Below are 23,253 nucleotides of genomic sequence, written 5' to 3'. Positions count from 1 at the left end.
TTCAGTAAACCTGTTGTAAACAAATGTGCTGTCATTCAGGCATTGCAGCTCCATTTCAGAGGACAGGCAGAGTGGATTTAGCATAATTCTGAAGGGCCCCAGGATTTTTAGGATGACAAATAAGTATTGGCTTCAACTTAAAGTCACCAACTACATTAGCTCCTAACAAGACAGTCAGCCTGTCCTTTGAAGCTTTGAAGCCAGGCATTGATTTCTCCTCTTTAACTGTGAAAGTCCTAGATGGCATCTTCTTCCAACAAAAGGCTGTTTTGCCTACATTAAAAATCTGCTGTTTGGTGCAACCACCTTCATTGATGATCCCTGCTGGACCTCCTGGATAACTCGCTGCAGCTTCTCCATCAGCACCTGCTGCCTCACCTGCAGTTTGATGTTAAGGACACAGCTTCTGTCCTTGAACCTCACAAGCCACCCTCTGCTAGTGTCCAACTATTCCTCGGCAGCTTCCTCACCTCTCTCAGCCTTCACAGAATTGGAGAGAATTAGGGCCTTGTTCTGGATCAGGCTTTAACTTAACGGAATATTGTGGCCGGTTTGATCTTCTTTCCAGACCACTAAACTTTCTTCATATCAGTGTTAAGGCTTTCTGCTTTCATATCACTCATGTGGTCACTGGTGTAGCCCTTTTAACTTCCTTCAAGAACTTTTCCTTTGCATTCACAACTAGGTTAACTGTTTGGTGCAAGAGGCCTAAATTACAGCCACCTTGGCTTCAACACAGTCTCCTCAAATCGTTTCTAGTATTTGATTTCAAGCGAGAGATGTGCAACTCTCCCTTTCATCTGAACACTTAGAGGATATTGTAAGGTTTTCCATTGACTTAATTTTAATATTGTTGTGTTTCAGGGAATAGGGATGCCTGAGGAGAGGGAAAGAACTGGGGGAATGGCCAATCACTGGAGCTGTCACAACATGCACAACATTTATTGATTAAGTTTACCATCTTCTATGGGTATGGTTCATGGCACCTCAGAACAATTAAAATAGTAATGTCAAAGATTACTGGTCACAGATCACCATGATAAATATAATAATAATGGAACAGTTTCATAACGGTGAGAATTACCAAAATGTGACACAGAGACATAGAGCTAGCCCGTGCTGTTAGAAACAGTGTACCTATAGACTTGGTTAGACACAGGGTTACCAAAACCATTCAATATGTAAAAAAATACACAGTATCTGCAAAGCACAAAAAAGTGAAGTGCAATAAAATACAGTGTGCTGGTATATTGTACACAATAATATTCATTTTAATTCTATATATTGCAATTGTCTTACTGTAGTTTATATGGTCTCATTCTTGGTTTCTTAATGAATAAAGTTCTTAATTTGAATACAGTTGAATTCATCAACCTTTTCCTCTAGGGTTTTCATTTTTTATGTCCATTATAAGAAATACTTCCTTATTCCAAGGTCATGAAAATGCTGTCTTATATTTTCTTCTAAATGTTTTAATGTCTTGTCTTTCACTCTTAAGCCTTTATCCATTTGCAATAGATTTAGTGTGCATGAGGTCAGGATTCAATGTCATTATTTCATTATTTGTGAGCAAACAGTGTTTACTGACTCATCCCATCTGCAATGCTGCCTTAGGTCAAATATCTATTTTCTATATATGAGGTCTTTCTCTTTCTTCTCATTAATATATTTGTCTACGTATTTCTAGACATCACACTGTCTTCCATACTAAGAATTAAAAATTTTAATGTCTAATAGAAAAAGTATCACCAAGTGTCACTTTAACTATTTTTGTCCTTTCGCTTTTCCTTATATATTTTAGAATTATATTGCCAAATTTCCTGAAAAATATTGTTAAATTTTCATTAACGTTAGATGGAATCCATAGATCACTTTGTAGAGAGCTGATATATTTCCTTGATCAAGTCTTTCTGCTCATGAAGGGGCTTATTTATCCATTTGGTCATATTCAGTTTACCTGAATAACACTTTAATTTCCTCAAAAAATGTCTTCACATATTTTGTTTGATTTAATCCTAGGTATGTATTTTTAGCAAGCTTCCTGTCCTTTTTGGATTTAAAATGGGATGCTTTCAATAGTTCACCATAAAGAATTTACTGTAGGATTTCACAAATACCTTTAGGCTAAGTGAGTGCCTTTAAATTCCTGTTATCAAAGAGAGGTTTTTTTCATGGCTGTTATGTTTTTTTCTTAATACTTTGTGGGTTTATATCTGGTTGATCTTAATCTGTGAAGAATCTGATGGCCTCCATGGAAGGTGCTTCCTCCGAAGATGAATGTATTTTCTTCAATCAGAAGCCAGAGGACCATAACAGCTCCCTCCAGCTTAACTCAAGGATCCTGGGTCAAATTGGCTACCTGTGCAAATCCCTACCCACAAAGGGTTGTCTCCTGATTGTAGTATAAACATTGACATTTTCCCTTAGGGCAACCTGCCTTTTTTGTGTGCCTCTAATTCACTGCTCCATTTCAGTTCCATTTAGATTTTCTTTTTTAATTGGCCTCACTGGCAAAAATTTCTATGAATGCTGGGTTTTGACATTACAAACAACTAGAAAATCCTTCCAATGCATACCTAATGTCTTAAGTGTAGAACAGGGGATTACTCTGTGCAGAATCCCCATCTCAACATGGAATTCATGTATTTATGTATTTGTCAAGTTTCTATTGTGTGTCTACCATGTACCAGATAATGTTCTTGGAACAAGGGGGTTTGAGCATAGAAAAACAGACAAAACAACATTATAGCCTTCATGGGTCTTACATTATAGCCACAGATAAACAGAGTCATTGCAAAATATATAAATGATTCAATAGAGTTAAGTCCTGAAGAGAAAAAAAATAGGTAAAAGGGAATAGGCATGGAAAGGCAGGTAAAAAATAGGCTGTTCAGATATGACAAGACTGAGAAGGTGTCTAGAAAAGACTAGAAAGAAATGAGGGAGTTGGTCGTTGGGATGTTGTGAGATAATGTATATCTTTGTCTCCAGTTCCTGACACAGGGTTCCTGAAACGCTTATAATTTCCTAAATGATAAGGGCAGGAGGAGTAACTTTTGCTCTAATGCAGTGACTTCCGATGGGCCCCTGGATGGATCCTGGATGGGGGCTGGTCACCAGAAAGGCCGAGCAGGTCAGAAGCTTGGAATTCTCAGCTACCCCCTTGCCCAGATGGAGGAGAGGGGCTGGAAATGGAGTTGGTAACTGGTCATGCCCGTGGGAGGAAGCCTCCATAAAACCCCAAGAGGGCAGGGTTTAAAGAGCTTCCAGGTGGGTGAACACACCCACCCTGGAAGGGGGACACACCCCAGTCCCACGGAGATAGAGGCTCTGGTGCGCAGGACCCTCTTAGGCTTTGTCCCGTGTATCTCTCCGTCTGGCAGGTCATCTAGGTCCTTTATCATGTCCGTTGATGAACTGGTAAACATAAGTGTTTCCCTGAGATCTGTGAAACCCCCTAACAAATTAATCAGACCTATGGAAGAGGCCGTTGGGACCGCTCATCTACAGCCTGTCAATCAGAAACCCAGGTGATGACCTAAGCTTACCACTGGTGTCTGAAGTAGGGGAGGGGAGGGACAGCCTGTGGGACTGAGCCCTTGACCTGTGCGATCTGACGCTACTGCCAGGTAGACAGTTTAAATATAAGGCATCCAGCTGGGTTTGGGGACTTGCTTATTACTGTGGGGAAACCCCTCCCCCACCCCCCACCACATACATCCTCATTTGGTGACCAGATTTAAAGTGTTCTACATGAAAATAAAGCAGACACACAGGGAAGAAACACACAGTAGAGTAGAAGTGGGTTTCCCCCTTCGAAGGAAGGGAAAAAATGCTGCATAAGAGTGAGATTTTTCTTTACAGATATTCAGGAGAAGACCATTCTGGGCAAAGCAAGCAAGACCCTCTGAGGTCAAAGGATCTTAGAGAATGGCAGATATATTCTAGAACAGCAGAGGCCACTGTGATCAGAGAGGGGGAAAGATGAGGAAAACAGCCGAAGATGAAGTCACAGACGTTAATGGAAACCAGACCATGTGTAGGTCAGAGCTAAGACATCAGTTTTTACTTTGAATGAGATAGGACATTATTGGAAAGTTTGGAGCAGAAAGAAGTAATCTTTTCTGGCAAAGGTTGAAATAAGATCACTGAAAGATACTAGATACTTAGCACACTGAACTTGAGAACCTGGATTTTGGCATCGGTGAGAAGTGTTTATTTGAAAAAGAATATATTTTGGACATCCAGGAGCGAGCAGAAAAATAAACAACAAATGGATCATGGATTTACCTGTAAAACAAGGACATGATACAACTTAAAGAATACATGGGTGAATCACTTAATGACCTGGTGTAAAGGTTTTCTCACTATGGATCATAAACCAGATACAATAAAAGATTGATCACCTTGACTATATAACTTTTTTAAAGTTTACAAGGCAAAAAACACCATAAACACACAAAACTTGCACGCCTATAAGAAGAACAAAAAGGAAAAAAAAGGAAGCTAGATAATGTCTAAGTTTGGCAGGGATATGGAGGCAGGAGAACCCTGAATCACTGCTGGTAGGGATGCAGACCAATTCAGGGGGTCCAGGGTGTATTACTCAGATGAATAGTACACATATTCTATAACCCAGTAATTCTGTTGCTAGGTAAATTTCCTGAAAAAATTCTTTCATAATTCTTGTGGTAGATATATAAGAACGGTGGTGATAGCATTGTATAGCAGAGAGTTAGAGACAATCTAGGTGCCTGACCCTGGGTGGGTAGATCAATCAAATGTGGTACATTCAACAGTCAGAAGTAACAGCTTAGGTACACAAGTACCAAAATGGGTGGGTATCATCACAGAGGGTTGAGTGAACAAGAAAGAACTAGAACAAGGCCGATAAAAGTATAGCATCTGTATAAATTAAAAGCAGATGCCCACACACTCGCAAATAAAAGAATACACATCAAACTCATTAGAATGGTCATTTATGGAGAAGAAGAAGAGGCAAGGAGAAAGGATCTAAAATTAACTCTCATGGAGTCGTCTAAGTCTCATCTACAGGACATTCTCCTTCCTTCCTAAGCACATGGGAGGATTGCATCTCCTTGCCCACCTTCACCGTAGGCTTGGGCAAGGGCATGGGATTAGTTCTGTCTGAATGGTTGTGGGTGAAAGTTGGACGTGCCAATTCTAGACCAGAACATTTGGTGTCTGGTGGGAGGTCATCCAATGCATCCAGTCCTCTACCCCAAACAATCGTGACAGCACAAGTTGAGAAGGAACTGCCATCAGCTTGGATCCCTGAGTGAATTCAAGGAGCCGAGCCCTCTGTCCTCTCTACTCCACCAATCTACAATGGGCAGGTAGTTTTAGAAGGAAATAAACTTGTGTTGTTTTAAGTTCCTGGGATTTGAGGGTGTTCATTGACTGCAGATAGTGCCAGCCTATTTTGATTAATACAGGGAATATTCAATGAAATAAATAAAACAAGAGAGAGGTCTTTCAGGGATCAATGATGCTAAGGAGCAAGGCCAACTCAAACGTGTGCACCTGAGCTTCCCCCACTCACTCCACTCCAAATGAGATGGAGGAAGGAAACAAAGCAATTGCCAAGATCACACAGCCTTGTAGTAGAGCAGGACAACAACCCTACAAGGATGAACAAGAATAAGACACTATAAATGGGTAGATTTCAACAAGGCTTTACAAAGCTCCCTGTGCTGTTTCCACTAACAGAATGGAGATTTATAGGCCGAGGAGTACGGCCGCTGTCTCTCTCACTGACGGAAGTCCTTCGTATCCTACAAGGGCCGGTGAGAGGATCCACGTCATCCTGAAGCATCTTGAAGAAAAGCCGGATCCTCAATCTCTCCCCATTCAATCTTTAAGAAAAACAAACAAAATAAATAGGTAACAGGCTAAGCAGAAGAAAATGTCTGCAAAAAATGATAGAAAAATGGACAAAAACATAAACAGAGAATTCACAAAAGAATACAAAATTCAAATGGCTATTAAGTCTATTAAGATGCGTCCGAGCTTACTCATAGCAAGAGAAATGAAAGTGAGAAGCACTCTGAGGCTCAATTGCTCACCTATTATAACGGCTGCAATGAAAAACTGACAGCAACACAGTTGATTAATGAGACTCTGAGGGAACAGGTGCTCTTATACATTCCTGGTAAAAGCACAAATTGATTCAACTCTTATTGAGGGAATTTGGCAATAGCTAACACAACTACTTATGGGTTTATCTTTTCAACCAAGGACCCCACTTCTTGTAATTTGCACTGAAGATACACTTTCAACAATAGAAAAATAATTATGTATGAAGTTATTCTTTACAGCATTACATAGAATTGCAAAATTGTATGGACATCTAAATGGCAAAATGTTAAATGCAACCTTAATAATTTAAGCAAGTACAAAAATGTACCTATAGCATGCTTTCATTTTATGCAATAAAGAAAGAGGAAATAAAAAAACCTACACATATCTGCTCATTTGGGCAAAATTAAAAAGACAGATAAGCCAGAAACTACTGAAACTGGGCACCTGTAAAGGATGGGTGGAAACCGAGTGGAAAGGAAGGGGGTGAGAGTGGAAGTGATGGACAGAAGTGACATTTCTGTGGTAACATCTTTTAATATAGTTCTGGCACTTGGAGCTAGGTTAATGTTTCACCTTTGCAAAAATTTAAAAAAATACAAAAGATGGGGGAAAAGCTAAAGTGGAAAAAGAAAACAAGTAAATCTAATCGTATAATATAATCACACTGAAGATGTGGGGATAATTAATCTAAATAATTTTTGAACTGAACAATGTCATTTTTATGCTGTCAGGCTAAAAACAAAACAAAAATTTTTTAAACTAGTAGGTTTGCTATCTACCATGGTGTGAGATTAGCAATTCTAAAACTTCTTTCGGCATACGCTAGAGCTAAGAAAATAAGTTAATATATTGTGGATAATGGGCACTAGCTATCTCACTATTGGAGGAAAGAAGCACAAATATGGAAAGAGGGAAGGTTAAAATGATATATGGCACTGGACTCAAATTTGAAGAATTCATATGAAATCATGACCTAGATATAAATATAGCTAGAAATATATTTAAATAGACACAGGAACAGATATAGTACTGCACAGTTATAGAAGCAATGATACTCCGAGAGCAATGAAAACCTTTAACATCCAGATCTTGGTTTTCAAATACCTTTTGCCATTGAAAGGAACCAGGCATTCTTTGGAGAAATGGCAAGTTCCAGTGCTGGGTCTGGAAAAATACAAGGTGAGCCCGGAACATCTTGTTTTGCCACATCTTGTGTTCAAAGAATAAGGGGAGCCAGTCAATATAACATAGAAACTCACTGAGGGTCCCCATGGGCCAAATGAGGGGCCATCTGAACACCAAAATAAACAGTCATAGTAATCAATTATGACTCATTGAATAAATGAAGTCTAATAGATTTGAGTCCATGCTGATATGGATAACAAATGAATAGATAAATTCAAGAGGGCTTTTCTCTAGTAGAATGCCAACTTCTGAATGTCTTTCTATATTTATGCCTCCCTTCTCCAACAGAGATACAGCTGCTTCCCATTATCCACAATATGCTCGATCCTAGAACACACAGAAATAACTTTTAGAATTGTTAATCCCATACCATGGTGGATAGCAAACCTACTCGTTTTTAAGTTTTTTGTTTTGTTTTTAGCCTGACAGAAGTAATGATGGAATGTGAAAAAAAAAATACCAATTGGCAACCATCTAAACAATCATTGATTCAGGCAAGGAGCATCTAAAATACGAAACACCAAAATTCGTGGGCAAACATTTGATAAAAAATGAGATATTTACATAGCTTTAAGCATCCTTACAGAATGCTTGTTAATTACAAAGGGAAAATAGTAATTCAATTTAGCACTAGAGAAATCTAGTGGACACCACCTTAACAAAATGATCAAAATTAACACCGTCAGTGAGAGGACAGACAATATATGCCTCCTGATACAACACACTGAAAAGAACACAATATCCCTTCTGCGGTGTTCCTGACAAAATGCATAACCTGAATCTAATCATGAAGACACATCAAAGAAAACAAAATTGAGGCACGTAGTAGTCAGCCTTCAGGGGGCCCAGAGTGGCCCCATCTAATTCAAGATGGTGACAGAGGACACGCCTGAACTCACCTCCTCCCATGGATACACCAGATCTAAGCTACACAAGGAACAATTTCCTCCAAAAAAAAAAAAATTCCAAAAACTAGCCCAGTGACTCCTACACATTGGGCAAATGGGAAAAAACCCACATCGAAATGGTTAGGAGGGGCTCTGATACCATCTTGTCAGTAACCCCTTCCCTAGCACAGTGACGTACAACTGGGAAGGAACTCACAATTCCCAGCTTTTCCCTGAGGAGTGAAGGGGTTGGACCCAATATATAGCACCCCAGCTTTTAAGACTTCCATCTGAGTGACAGGCCCCCAAAACCCGTAGCTCTGAAAGCCAATGGGGCTTGTGTCCAAAAGACCTATAGCAAACTAAGAAACTGTTTTTAAAAGGCTTTCACTGACTCACTGTGTCTCTTCCTCCAGGGCTCAGCTCAAAGGCAGCAGACAAAAATGCCCATCTCCCTGTCTGTCCCTGAAAGAGGCCTATTTGCATATCTTAACATATGTAGCCTGAAGGTCAAGTTTCTATTTTAATACATAATAGTGAGAGGTTGAAAGTGTTATCTTTAATATCAGGAACACAGAAGGACGTGCACTCTTGCTACTTTATTTAAGATAGTACTGGAAGTCCTAGCCAACGTAATTGGTGAAGAAAAAGAGATAAAGGTGCCCAAATCAAAAGAAGTAAAACTGTCTGTCTTTGCAGATGACATGACATTATAGATAAAAAATCCTAAAGACTTCACACATACACACACACACACACACAGATTGTTCAAACTAATTAAGACTTCAGTAAAGCTGCAAGATATAAAATCAATATACAAAATCTGTTTCATTTCCATGCACTACCAACAAACGAGCAGAAAGAGGAATTAAAAAAACAACCTCATTTACAACTGCATCAAAAAGAATAAAATACTTAGGAATAAATTTATCTAGGGAGGGATGAAAGATCTGTTCACTGAAAACTATAAGATATTGATGAAAAAAACTGAAGAGGCACAAATAAATGGAAAGATATTCCATGCTCATGGATTGTCAGAATTAATATCATTACAATGTACTACCCCAAAGTGATCTACGGATCCAATACAATCCCTGTCAAAATTTCAATAGCATTTTTCACAGAAATAGAAAAACAATCCTAAAATTTGTACAGGATCACAAAAGACCCCAAATAGCCAAAGCAATCTTGAGCAACAACAGTGATAGAGGCATCACACTTTCTGATTTCAGGCTGTAATCTGAAGCTCTACAACTCAAATACTATGATATCTGCATTAAACATAGACACAGAAACCGATGGAATAGAACACTCAGAAATACACCCAAGCATGTATGGTCAATTAATTTATGATGAAGGAGCCAAGTGTATGCAGTGGGAAAATGATAGTGTCTTCAATAAAAGGTGTTGGTAAAACTGGATAGGCGCATGCAAAAGAATGAAAATGGACCCCTGTTTTATACCATATACAAAAATCAATTCAAAATGGATTAAACATTTGAATTAAGACCTGACGCCATAAAACTCCTAGAAGAAAACATAAGGATATGTTCCTTGACATTGTTTTTGGCAATGAATTTTTTGGATTTGACACCAAAAGCAAAAGCAACTTAAGCAAAGATATACAAGGGTGACTACGTCAAACTAAAAAGCGTCTGCGAAGCAAACATGAAAAAGGGGCCGACATTACTAATCATCAGGGAAATGCAAATTAAAACCACAAGGAGACATCACCACAGGCCTGTTAGAATGGCCATCATCAAAAAGGCAAGAGCTAGCAAATGCTGGCACAGATATGGATGAAAGGGAACTCTTGTGCTCTGTTGTTGGGAATGTAAATTGGCACAGCCACTGTGGAAAACAGTAAGGTGGTTCCTCTCAAAACATTGAAAATAGAACTACCATACATTCAGCAATTCTACTTCTGGGTATATATCTGAAGAAAAAGAAATCACTGCCTTGAAGAAATGGATGAATGGATAAAGAACATGTGGCACACACACACACACACACACACAGGAATATTATTCACCCATAAAAAAGAATGAACCCATGCCATTGTGATAATATGAATGGGCCTTGAGGGCATTATGCTAATGAAATAGTGAAATAAGTCAGACAGAGAAAGACAAGTACTTAATGATCTCACTTACATGTGGAATATAAAAAAAATAGAACTCAGAGAAACAGAGAACAAATTGGGGATTGCCGGAGATGAGAGGTAGGGGAAGAGAAAATGGGTGGAGGTAGTCAAAGGCATAAACTTCCTGTTATAAGATAAATAAGTTCTGGGGATATAATATACAGCATGGTGGCTACACTTAACAGTACTCTGTTGTATATTTGAAAGTTGCTAAGAGAATAAATCTTTAATGTTCTCATCATAATGACCAACAGGCACATGAAAAGATGCTCTACATCACTAATTATCATGGAAATGCAAATAAAAACCACAATGAGATATCACCTCACACCGGTTAGGATGACCATTATCAAAAGACTAAGAACAACAAATGCTGGCTAGGATGCAGAGAAAGGGGAACCCCCCTGCACTGCTGGTGGGAATGTAACCTAGTTTAACCATTGTGGAAAGCAATATGGAGGTTCCTCAAAAAACTAAAAATAGAAATACCATTTGACCAGGGAATTCCACTCCTAGGAATTTACCCAAAGAATATAATTTCTGAGATTCAAAAAGAAATATGCACCCCTGTGTTTATCGCAGCACTATTTACAATAGCCAAGATATGGAAGCAACCTAAGTGTCCATCAGTAGACGAATGTATAAAGAAGAGGTGGTACATATACACAATGGAATACTATTCAGCCATAAGAAAGAAACAAATCCTACCATTTGCAACCACATGGAAGGAGCTGGAGGATATTATGCTCAGTGAAATAAGCCAGGTGGAGAAAGACAAGTACCAAATGATTTCCCTCATTTGCAGAGTATAACAATGAAGCAAAACTGAAGGAACAAAACAGCAACAGACTCACAGATTCCAAGAAGGGACTAGCGGTTACCAAGGGGGACGGGTGGGGGAGGAAGGGTGCAGGGGGAGGGAGAAGGGGACTGAGGGGTATTATGATTGACACACATGCTGTGGGGGGGGATCATGGGGAAGACAGTGTAGCACAGAGAAGGCAAATAGTGACTCTGTGGCATCTTACTATACTGATGGGCAGTGACTGCAATGTGGTATGGGAGGGACATGATAACATGGGTGAATGTAGTAACCACATTGTTTTTTCATATGAAACCTTAATAAGATTGCATATCAATAATACCTTAATTTAAAAATTTTAATATAAAAATAGTTCTCACCATAAGAAAAAAAATTGTAACTGTAGGTGATGGTAGTTAACTGACTTTACTGTGGTAATCAATTCACAATATATACATATATTAAATCATTATACTATATACCTTGAACTAATAGAATAGCATATGTTAATTATATCTCAATAAAACAGGAAAAATCAAAATGGAAAGAATAAAATAAATATATCAGTTACCAATATAAAAAGTGTAAATTTCATCCAAAAACACCCTTACAAAAAGACTCAGAATAATGTTTGACCATATATTTGGGCATCCTATAGCCCAGTCATGTTGACAGGTAAAATTAACCGTTACAGCATCCAACAGGATATTATAGAAATAACATAGTGTGACTTCTGAGGATAGATTATAAAAGGCATTGTGACTGGGCTTCCTTGTTTGGGGAGAAGCCAGCTACCATGTCACAAAGACCCTCAAATATTCTTATGAGCTCCACATGGTGAGGATATGAGACCTCCAGCCAAGAACCACGTGATTGAGCCCTCTTAGATGTGACTCCTCTGGCCCCTATCAAGCCCTTAGATTGAACTATAGTTCTAGCTAATGTCCTCACTGTAGCCTCCTAAAAGATTCCCAAGCCAGGACCACTTAGCTAAGCTGCTCTCCAATTCCTCACACAAAGAAACTGTGTCTGATAATAAATGTTTATTCCTGCTTTAAATCACCAAGTCCAGAGTAATTTGTTACTAGGCAATAGGTAACTAATTTAAAATTCTGTCTACCAAAATAGTTGCTGTGTATTCTTCAAAAAATGTCAAGGTCATGAAAGATGAAAAGAGACTGAGGACATTTTCCAGTTTAAATAAGAAAAAAAAAGACACAACAATCAAATACCATGTGTGATCCTAGAATGATTCTGGACAAGAAAAAGAAAAAGGTATGTATGTGTGTATTTGCTATAATGAAGATTATTTAGATGACTGGAGAAATTTCAGTACAGTCTGTCATTTAGATAATAGCATGTTATCAGTATTATTATCCTGTTATTGCTCATTGCACTATAGTTATGTAAGAGATTGTCCTAATTTAGAAAATATACATTTAGAGTGTCATGCTTATACATTTAAGTATAATTTACCTTAAACAGTTCCAAAGTCACAATATATATAGTTATATAATCACATATGTATATCTAGATGTGTAACTACATCTGTAGCTATTGAGAGAGAATGATAAAATACAGTAAACTGTTAGCATTTGAAGATCTAGGTGACAGGCATATAGGAATTCTTTGTATCATTATTTCAACTTTTCTGTAGAATTACTTCAAAATAAATAGGATAGAACAGAGGCTGCTGTTTATTTCTAAGTAAACTGCTTTTTCAAACTGAGGGCTGGAAATATTAATAGCTTTTCAAATTAATTTAGGGGATGCAAACCGGAATTTTAGCACAGACTAGGGGAGAACAGGAGAGAGCATTGAAGATGAGTGGAAGTGAGCACTATCTTGCGTAACTTTTGTTTCAGTTCTCCAGAGGGACAGAAGGATGCTCTGTGTAATGTGGTCAAAAAAGCTGGAAAGCCTCTGCATCAGGACTAGAGTCTGAGCCAAAGATTTGGGTCAAGTTCCTCTGCGCGCGTCCCTGGCAGCCTCTGCGTTCCTTAAGTGCCTCCGGAGTCCCGCCCCCGGACAGCCTGCAGGTGTGCGCGCAAAGCCAGCACGTGGTGCCAGACTCTATTTAAGGGCCCATCTTCCCTTGCAGCTGCTTGCTGTTCCAGCCCTGCCCTCCTGGACCTGCCGGAGGCTCGCGGGTCTCCGAAAGCATCCCGCCGCTGGGGCTGCAGCCGGGGATGGGCGCCGCACACCTGCTCTGCGTTTTCTTGGCGCTCGCTGCGCCAGGGGTCCTCGGTGAGCTGGGAGGGGCAGCACAGAGGTAGGGACGCGCCCAGGGTAGGCACGGTCTCTATGCCGCGAAGCAAAGCCGAGAGGCAAAAGCGAGAAGGCTGGAGCAGTGCTGAAGCTTGCCTGATCCCCGCTCGCTCTGGGGGACCCTCGCGATCTCTGGGTCCCAGGTGTCCCGGAGGGCTTGCTCCTTCCAGGGCTGGGATCGCCAGAATTGGAGGCTGCACCACAGAGGGGCACTGCATGATCTGCCCCCTGAGCTCCCAGCCCTGGGGACTCAACAGGTGCTGGGGCTCTCGGCGGACGTCTGCTAGCGCTGAACGCTACCGCTGACCGCGTAACCAAAACCTGCCTTTAACGTATGCAAAGCTCTCACCAGCATGCTTCTGGGGCGCGGGACTTTATGCATGCCCTGAACTCGCTCTTGCCCAATAAAACTAGCAGAGCCTCCGCTGCCTCCCCAGAGTAAAATACTGTCTGGTTCCTAGGCATGGTTCTCATAATTTTTTGAACTTTGATGTGATGCTAGTAAAGAAATCCTGAACGATGAACACCTGGAGTCGTAAAGAAAGGTTGATAAGCGAATTAAAACTACAGTGTCCACGTGTTATTTACTCCCTGTAATGCCCAGGGCTTCAGACGGTCTCATTCAATGTTTATTAGAACTCCCCTCATCCTAATTGGATTAATTTTAAAGAAGTATTGTAATTTATTAAGAATCTCTTGATGGTAAGATGAATGTAACTTTCTAATTATCTCCAGAGTACAGTGACTTCCTAGTTTACAAAGCTTACTGTATGCAGACCTCAATAACTGTGTGGCTTTGGGCAAGTCATTTAGCTCCTTGATCCTCAGTTCCTTCATCTGTAAAATGAAGCTATTGATAAGCTAAGACCTTACTGAGCTGCCGTGAGTATCAGATGACTTTAGGCAAACAAGGATTGTGGCTCTTAATTCATATCAGTAATAAGACTACTTGTCATGCTGTTTTTATGGAGTCTGTATTTAAGCTTAATCACCCCCAGCTTGTGTTAAGGGGTATTCCATACGCTGGATCTATCATCTTACTTTGCCCCCTGACATTTAACTTTCCCCAGACTCTTAACTGAACATTTTCCCAAACAGATCTCATCGCACTCTCCTACATATTAACTCCCTTCGAACAAATGCACATTAACTTTCTCCAACACCTCTGTGTGGCATAGTCACAGATCTGACTTGTCACCAGCACTCCATTCCTGTTTCTAAATGCGGAGAGCACATTATCAACTGACAATCAGATTCTTCACCAGCCCTGACAATTCGTCATCTCCTCCAAGTGTGCTAGAGCATCCCCTCCCAGTACCAAAGAAGGACCATCCTCCAGGTCACTTAACTCCACACATAATGGAAGACCTGTCTGTCAACTGTTACAGTTAATGTGCTTCTGATGTCTTACTTTTACACCCAATATTCTAACCTGAAGCATTATGATTACCTGTGTAACGTCTTCTCTTATAAATCATTCTCATTCAGATTCCAACCTTTAACCCTTCCAGTGATGAAAGCCAAAATTTTTAAATACATATATATTTTTTTCATCATTCTACTCCCTTGCTCAAAAATTTTTCAAAGGGTTTCCTACTACCATGGGATTAAAAAAAAATCAAACATCTTCAGCCTTTCAGGCCCTTTACTTTCCTTCTTCCTTACATGTCCCCCTAAGTCTCCATTGCTCCCTCTCATGAATGCACTGTTCATCTTGCCTGTCACCCTTTGGTGCTTTGATCATGTCTTGCCCACATACCCCTCCTGACCTTTGCTTCTACTGTGTGCCCTCCCTACACTGTCCCTTGGCTCTTGACCAGTTCCTGCCCTTGAGTATGCTTAAGAAAATTTTCAGTGTTTTTGTTTTGCCTTTTTTTAAATTTAGTTTTCCAGTTTTGTTGAGAAATAATTGATATATATCACTGTATAAATTTAAGACATACACGATTGATTTAGGTATATTGTAAAATCATTACTACAATAGGTTGACATCCATCACCTCATATAGATACAATAAAATGGAAAGAAAAAAAGCTTATGGTGAGAACTCCTAGGATCTACTCACTTAACTTTCTTCTCTATTGTACAGCTGTGTGAACTATGACTTCACATTGTACATTGTTTCACTGGTACTTATCTAGTAACTGGAAGCTTGTGTTCTTTGACCACTTTCCTCCAGTTCCCCCTGCATCTCAACCCTTCACCTCCTGATTCTGGTAACCACAAATCTGATCTCTTTTTCTATGAGTTTGGGGTGTTTTTTTGGCTTGTTTTTTCTTTTTAATTCCACATATAAATGAGATCATATCGCATCTGTCTTTCTTTTATTTTACTTAGCATAATGCCTTCAAAGTCCACTCATGTTGTTGCAAATAGACAGAATTTCCTTGTTTTTGTGTGGCTGAATAATATTCCATTGTATATATACGCCACAACTTCTTTATCCATTCATGCACTGATGGACACTTAGGTTATTTCCATATCTTGGCTATTGTAAATAATGCTGTTAAGAACATGGGGTGCCAATATCTTTTTGAGTTAGTGTTTTCATTTTCTGGGATATATTCCTAGAAGGGGAATTACCGGGTCATATTGTAGTCCTGTTTTTAATTTTGAGGGGGAATTGAAGTGTCTTTTAAAAATGCATGTTCCTGGATTCCGTCTCACCTTCCAGAGATGCACAGGTTTGGGGTGAGGCCAGGAAACTGAGGTTCAAAAAGTACTCTGGGGGATTCTGAAGCAAGCTTTTATAGGGTTCGCTGCTTGCTATGAGCAAAGTTACATGGGAAGCAAATGTCCTTCTTAGAGCGTTTTTCCTACTAAACCAATCCAAATTTCCTGCACTCTTAAATTCACTCTTGCCATGACTGATGGCCCCACCTCACCTCATCATACACTAAGAAAACAAAATCATAAAATAGGAATTCCTTTATTGCCAATCATCTACCTCCATCTGAGATCAGATCCTTTCTCTCCCATGCTAAAACCTGCCAAGGGCTTCCTGTCCTATCAGAACAAAATCCTTGTTCCTTAACCTCAACTACTGGCCTTGGCTTCTCTGAAATTCTCTCTGCCCTTCCCTGCCCCTTCTGGTCCAGCCACCCTGGCCTTCTTTCGGTTCCTTGAACACAGTCTCATTTTTTAGCCTTTGTACGAGGTATTCCTCTGTTGAAATGCTCCTCCTACAGACCATCCCCGCCTGTCTACCTCTGGACACTCAGGTCTCAGCTCCATGGTCACTCTTCTCTGACTCTTGTCTGATGGAGTGTGACCCCCCAGGCCACTCTTGAACACATAGCCGTGTTTTATTTTCCTCAGAGCACCTGTCCGCCTATGAAACCTCCTTGTTTATTTATTTCCTTGTTTGACATTTGTTCCCTCACTGGGTACAAGTTCCATGAGAGCAAAGCCTTTATCTGTCTTCTTGCCTGATGAATCCCTAATACCAGCATGGAACTAGACGCTCAGTGAACGAGTTCTCTTTCCTCCTGCAAAAATGGGAGAAAGTGTGCTTTCTCCTGACAGAAGTACTTCCTCTTCTGTGTTCATGATCCCATTTCACCCCTTCTTGCCTTTGCAAGGACTTGACCTCTGCAGAAAGCCTGTCTTGTAGCATCCATTTGCATCTCTGTTGGATCAGAACAGGTAAACATGCCCCGGGACATCCTAACTGGGAGCACGGAGGGGGCTGCACGTGAGCCAGTGGAACCCCATTTTTCCATCCCTCTTCTCATCCTTCTCAGTGAGACTTCTCATCGACTGCTTGCTCGCATTTCTTTATTTCCTTAACCCATTCCAGACATTCTCCTGCAGCTGCTCTCAGCAAGGTCACTATAGACCTCCATTCTGGCAAATCCAATGATCATTTTTCTACCCTTGTTTTCATCAGTCCTTCAGCAAAAGCTGACTTCCTCCCTCTTGAAGCAGTTTTCATTCACAAATCTTCCAAAACAGAAACACTCTTGCCTATTGATTCTGCACTGGTCTATTCACTCTTTGTCTCTTTGGCCCTCTCTCTAAATATTAGAGGGTCTTCAGGTTCAGCCCTGGGACATTCAAAAATAGGCAGGAAACCCTATATTAAGTCATTTGATTATAATAATTCTCATTCTCAATAACTCCTTCTATCTGCTCTCTGACCTCACTTTCAGGTTTATTTTCATGATCATGTTTGCTCTTTATTTATTTCAAATGGATTTCTAAGCCATTCCATATAAAGCCACGTAGACACAGAGAGTGAAATGACATATTCCTGTTTTCCAGAAACTGTTAGTTTTGTTAACATGGTTTGAGGAATGTATATGTCAGTGTAGTACCACCATCTTCTATTTTAGATCCAGTCGTGATCTACTCTGATTTTTACTCCTTAATTTAGAAAAATGTGAAGAGGGTGCAGTGACCTGAAGAAAATTCACAGTACTTCATGGTTCATGGACTAACCTTCCCTTTTCTGGCATGGAAGAAGGCATGATTGCTGGAAATTCTGTCTCGTGACTTGGAATTTTGGCAATTTCCTTACTAATGAGAGCTTGTGCCTCCTGAGAGAATTTCCAATTCTTCTTATTGAGGATAAGAGTTTCCCATTATTTCTCATACAGAAACTGTCATTCTTGCCCCCTTTCACTGGGAAGATCGTGTTATAAAGCATCCTCTGCTTTTTGCTGTTTCAAGATCTTGATTCCATCTTAGTCCATACCATTGCTATGGATTAAATCTTGTAAACTTAACTTGATTTTCTGGCTTCTGTGGAATTATTTAGTATTGTCATTGTTCACACTGGGTAATTAATTACAGGTTGGATCACTTGGTCAGGGTGAATTGGTACGAATAATGTCCGGGTCAGGAAACTGGTGTTCATTGAGGTCGAACCCGGACTTCCTCTATAGAATCCAGCTGTCTTGCGCAGGTAAGCCCTTGAAGACATTTGTCAGTGTTAATGGAGGAAACCAGAGATAGCAAAGAAAGAAAGAGAAGAGATCTGCAGTGAGATCTGGATCCCAACAGTGGTGGCTATTTCCAGAGCCAGTCTGTATGGCTTCTCCAGCAGATGGGTCAGGCTGCAGCAAGACTAGGTCTGGCTGTAGCCTGCGGAGCTCTGTGTGTACCGTGGTGGCAGTTATTCCATGTTTTTTCTTTGATTTCCACCTGACCTCTTTCAGACTTGTTTGAAAAAGAAGGGGACTTATAAATTTGATATTCAAATATACCACCTTTCTGGAGTTGAGACTTGAGCAGTCTTTATACCTATAAAATGATTTTTCCAGATACATCCTCAAGTGTATGGATGTTACACTTTGCTACCCATCTTACAGGATAAGATTTGTTTAATTATCAATATCATTATTATTTTAAGTCACAGGGAACTGTCTCAAATGACTACTTTCATCGAATACCTACTGAAAAGCATTTACAAAAATTTTCTTAGGGGACATTATTACTCTACTAGGTTAATGGAATAAAATAATGAATGAGCATATCTACTTCTTGTTAGGACCTAAAGGTTTAATGTCTGAGATAATAAATCAGTTCATGAAAGGAATCTTAGGGAATCATACCTGTGCTGAGCTTACAAGGTGCTTGGTGTACTTTAGTTCCCTGTGCTATCTCAGAGAAGTTTTTATTTATTAAGTTTTAGTTTTTATTTATGAGCTTATAAGGAGATGGAACAACTCCAGAGTCTTTATGAATTTCATGTAAAGTTACTTTCTCAGCTTTTCTTCTGAAGTCTATCCTAAAAAGTCTGTATTTCTGTACTTATTTCTCTGTATACGTACCAATCCTGCAATGTTTATGTTCTTTGGTTTCCAGAAAATATTTCTCCATTTTAGATCTGTCTTCTAAAAACCAAGGTCGCCAAGGTAATTGGTGACAAAGCAGAAGGAGGTCAGAAGTTTAAGCTTCTCTTAGTTTTGATATCCCTGTGGTCTTTGTCTCTAGGTCAGTGTAAGTTCCTGCCAAGGTATCCTTTTGCTAAGCCTAAAATTCAGAGTGATCAGTCTGAGTTTGCTGTTGGGACAACTTGGGAATATGAATGCCTTCCTGGGTATTTCAAGAAGTCATTCTTTACCACCTGCCTAAAGACCTCCAAGTGGTCAGATGCTCAGCAATTCTGTAAACGTGAGTAATCTGTAATAGAGGCATTTGGGGTCTATCCTGTTATGTTTAAGAGAAAAAAAACAGCAAACTAATAAGTCATCTAAAATGAAGGGGGCTCCTGGGTTCTCCATGTTTTCTTTTACTCCTAAGGGCATTGGATTTTGGGTTAAGTCATCACAGCTGGCCAACCCTATTTATCCTGTCAAGTCCGGGGCCTTGCTCGATGGTTTTCTGTATTGTTCTGGTTCCGTACTGCTAGAGTGAGGTTAGAAGTTAGTATACAAGCAATGTTGATTTCTCTCATTCTTATCCCATTCAATTCAAAAAGTACTCTTGAGTAACTACTAAGTATGAAACATTAGGCTATATAATGGGCTAGGGAGAGATATAAAAATTAATCTTCTAGTTTCTGCCTTTGAGTGACTCCCATACTAATTGTAGCGCCTAACTTTTAAACAAATACAGTGCTGTGACGTAATTTCATTATAGAAATGAAGTTCTGTGAGGTCATGGAGAAGTAAATAGTATGCTACCTAAGAGAATTAGGCAGAGGAAATAGCATATACAAAAGCATAGAGGTACAAAAGAACATGACATCTTTGGAAAATAGAAAAATTCCATGTGGTTGGAGTATCAAGTGCATGGTAAGAAATAATAGTTGATTAAGTGGATTGAAGCTTCACCATGATGGCCCATGTATTTAGTCCAATAAACAATGGTAAGTCATTACAAGTTTTTATATGTAGAGAGTGCCATGACCACATTTGTGCGTCTGAAAGAGAACGTGTGCAGTAGTACAGAAGTGGGTCAATGGAGACCAAAGTTAGAAAGGTAAATTTCATTAGTGATCCAATGAGAGATTACAGCAGTGACAAAATAATTGGCCTGCAGAGAGACTTCTGGAATCCAGTCACTACAATCTGGTGACCAACTAAATGAAAGGCAGGGGGCAGAGAATGAGTTATAGGAAGGAAATTATGACTATGAGGTTTTGTTACCACAAGACTTGACAGATGATGCCATCAACTGACAGAACATAAAAAGGGGAAATTGAGATTGTACATTATGGTCGACCACAAATAATGCTTGTATCCATGCTCAGAAATGTAGGCTACGTGCTTTATGCACAGTTGGAGCTGACTGACCCTTTGAAAGGTAGTATCGTGTCAAAAGTTTTCTGAATAAACATGAGTAGACTAGTCCGCAAGTCCAGCTAGGTTGAGATATAATATAAAACACAAAACATCCCCCAAATCCCAGTCCCCAATTCTGTTTTGTTTTCTTTTCCCTTGTAGGTAAATCATGTATGAGTCCCAGTGAACTCCTCCATGGCTCTGTCCTCACACCCATGGGCATTGTGTTTGGGTCAACAATTACATATTCTTGTAATACAGGGTGAGTTGGCAAGAGACATCTCCAGGGCACTTGGGTTTTAGAGCAGTAGTTTGAGCCAGAACCCACCCGTCTTCCACAAGAGATCTGAGTAACTGCTACCTACTGTTAAAAACAGATAAACAAGAATAGAATCATCTCTCTGATTTGATCCAGCGACAACTTTTCAGGATCACCCACCAGAGAGGCTCTCTAGAAGAGAGAAGTTGGGGCTACTCTTCTTCCAATTTTAAACCTCCAGTGTTACTGACCAGGAGTTCAGATTTCATTTGACATTAGATCGTTGAATCTTTAGAGTCCTTAGTCTATCACCACTTCTTGTCATCATACATGATGTTCTATTCTTTGCCATTCTTTCAGTGGAAAAAGAACTAAGCTCTCCTAAAATGTACGTCTAGCTGGGAGATGATCAGTCATCTCTTTGTCTTTAGATACCGACTCATTGGTGACTCATCTGCCACATGTATTATCTCAGACAATACTGTAATTTGGGATAAGGATGTGCCTTTTTGTGAATGTGAGTAAAATGATCCCTTTATTGGACCCTATGTGATTCCTCTTGTCCCCTTCTAGAGGGAAACTGGTCATCTACACATCAAAATGAGTACCCAGGAGGGTTACACTTGGTTTGTGGAGTTCTGAGCACAGAGCTATTTATTTAATGCCTCCCAATCCCACCATACTTGCTTTGATGATGTTGTTTCCTAGTAAATAAATGCTTACATCTAAAATATGCCGCAAGATTACACTGCAACTGTATTCCATGTAAAATGTAGTCCATCTTAGGTGGCTTCCATAACAGATGATCTACACTCGGGTTGAGGGGAGGGACTGGTGACCAGATTACAGTTCTTTGAGTTATCATAAAGCCATTCCTATGTATCTTCCTACTTGGCTACCTCCTATTTAGAACCATCTTTGAGACAAGGACACAAAATTTCAACAACATGCGTTAACTATAGGCTAAAGTGAAGTTGGTTTGCAAAGGTGAAGACAAAATTTCCAGAAGGTATAACACTAAAATGCATTCTCTCTTTTCCCACCTACTGCCTGAAAAGCTATTCCTTGTGCACCACCCCCAGCCATCTCCAATGGGGACTTTCTCAGCAGCAGTAGTGAGTATTTTTACTATGGAATGGTGGTGACATATCGGTGCCATGTTGGACAGAACGGGAAAAAGCTGTTTGACCTGGTGGGCCAGTCGTCAATATACTGCACCAGCAAAGACAATCGAGTTGGCATCTGGAGCGGTCCTCCCCCTCAGTGTATTCCTCTAGTCAAATGCCCAATTCCAGAAGTTGAAAATGGAATTATGGAATCTGGATTTAGACGTTCATTTTCCTTAAATGATACTGTGATGTTTAAGTGTAAGCCTGGCTTCACCATGAAAGGCAGCCACACAGTATGGTGCCAACCAGGCAGCAAATGGAATCCTCCTCTGCCAAAGTGCTTCAAGGGTGAGTCGGGCTGAAACTTAGGAGATATAGAAATAAAATGAGACTTTTGGAGAAACAGACACATGGCACCTATAAGAAGAGGAAGAGAAAGATAGTATATGTGGCTTGGGTATCCTGGTTAAAGAATTTGAAACTAAATTTTGAAAGTGATATCTACATGTTGAAGAGGCGGGGAATTTACTATATTCTGGGGCAATGGTAGATGAACATCAATGTAGGGGAAACTAGAGGATGCTTCAAAAACCAACAAAAAAAATAGTAAGAAAGCTAATAATCAGAGATTTTTTCCCAAAAAACATAAATATGGTTAGATTTTATTCAAATGAGGATAAAATAAACTTTCAAGCCTTTTGGCCATGCCAATGGAGGAAATTGGCTGATGTCAGAATGTGATTAAAAATCCTGTAGATATTTTATATTCTCTCATATTGAAAACTGTAGCCTTTATGGAATAAGGCTAGAAGTAAGATTGAGCCTCTTCCCCCATTCTCATTGTCTCTCCAGCTCTTATTGAGGAACATCTAACTTACTAAAAACCTGGCAACATTTCGACCCCTCCTGAAAGGCTCCTAAGTGTCATTAGCCTGGTTTGGGAGCAGGAAGAAAGGGAGATTTTGGTGAAAATGTGTTCAATAGTTGTGTTCCCTTGGCTACATTGTTAAAAGATATCTGAGACCATTCTAGTTAAATGAAATGGAAAATGGGAGTGGGTGTAATATTACCCAGCATAGATCAAGATAGGGAAAGCAGGTAGTCACATGGTTCATCGTGTCTAAGAAAAGTCACACATTTTAGCGCCACTCCCCTTCACCCAAAGGCGTCTCTGTCTTCCACTCAGGAGAGCGGCCATGACCCCTTTCATCCTGCCCCGCCAACCCCAAGTCGGCTTAGGTTATAGAGAAGAGAGTTTCTATTTCAGAA

General features: G+C 39.9%; 1 protein-coding gene across 7 annotated transcripts in view; it reads left to right on the top strand.

Moving 5' to 3' along the window:
* The first annotated feature begins 13,211 nt into the window (after positions 1-13,211).
* Positions 13,212-23,253, top strand: part of CR2 (complement C3d receptor 2) — a 36,397-nt gene continuing 26,355 nt past the window's right edge. For 3 of the 7 annotated variants that reach the window (XM_073217002.1, XM_073217001.1, XM_073217000.1), the window contains exons 1-5: positions 13,217-13,366; positions 19,325-19,504; positions 20,779-20,878; positions 21,307-21,392; positions 21,934-22,332. In XM_073217002.1, the coding sequence (XP_073073103.1) occupies positions 13,309-13,366; positions 19,325-19,504; positions 20,779-20,878; positions 21,307-21,392; positions 21,934-22,332 (823 nt within the window). In that variant the 5' untranslated portion in view covers positions 13,217-13,308. Of the gene's footprint in view, positions 13,367-19,324; positions 19,505-20,778; positions 20,879-21,306; positions 21,393-21,933; positions 22,333-23,253 lie in introns of all 7 variants that reach the window. The other 4 variants (XM_073217006.1, XM_073217005.1, XM_073217004.1 and 1 more) reach the window with 2 other exon arrangements.

Source organism: Manis javanica, chromosome 11 (assembly GCF_040802235.1).
Source record: "Manis javanica isolate MJ-LG chromosome 11, MJ_LKY, whole genome shotgun sequence".
Lineage (NCBI taxonomy): Eukaryota > Metazoa > Chordata > Mammalia > Pholidota > Manidae > Manis > Manis javanica.
This window is presented reverse-complemented; position numbering and strand designations above follow the sequence as displayed.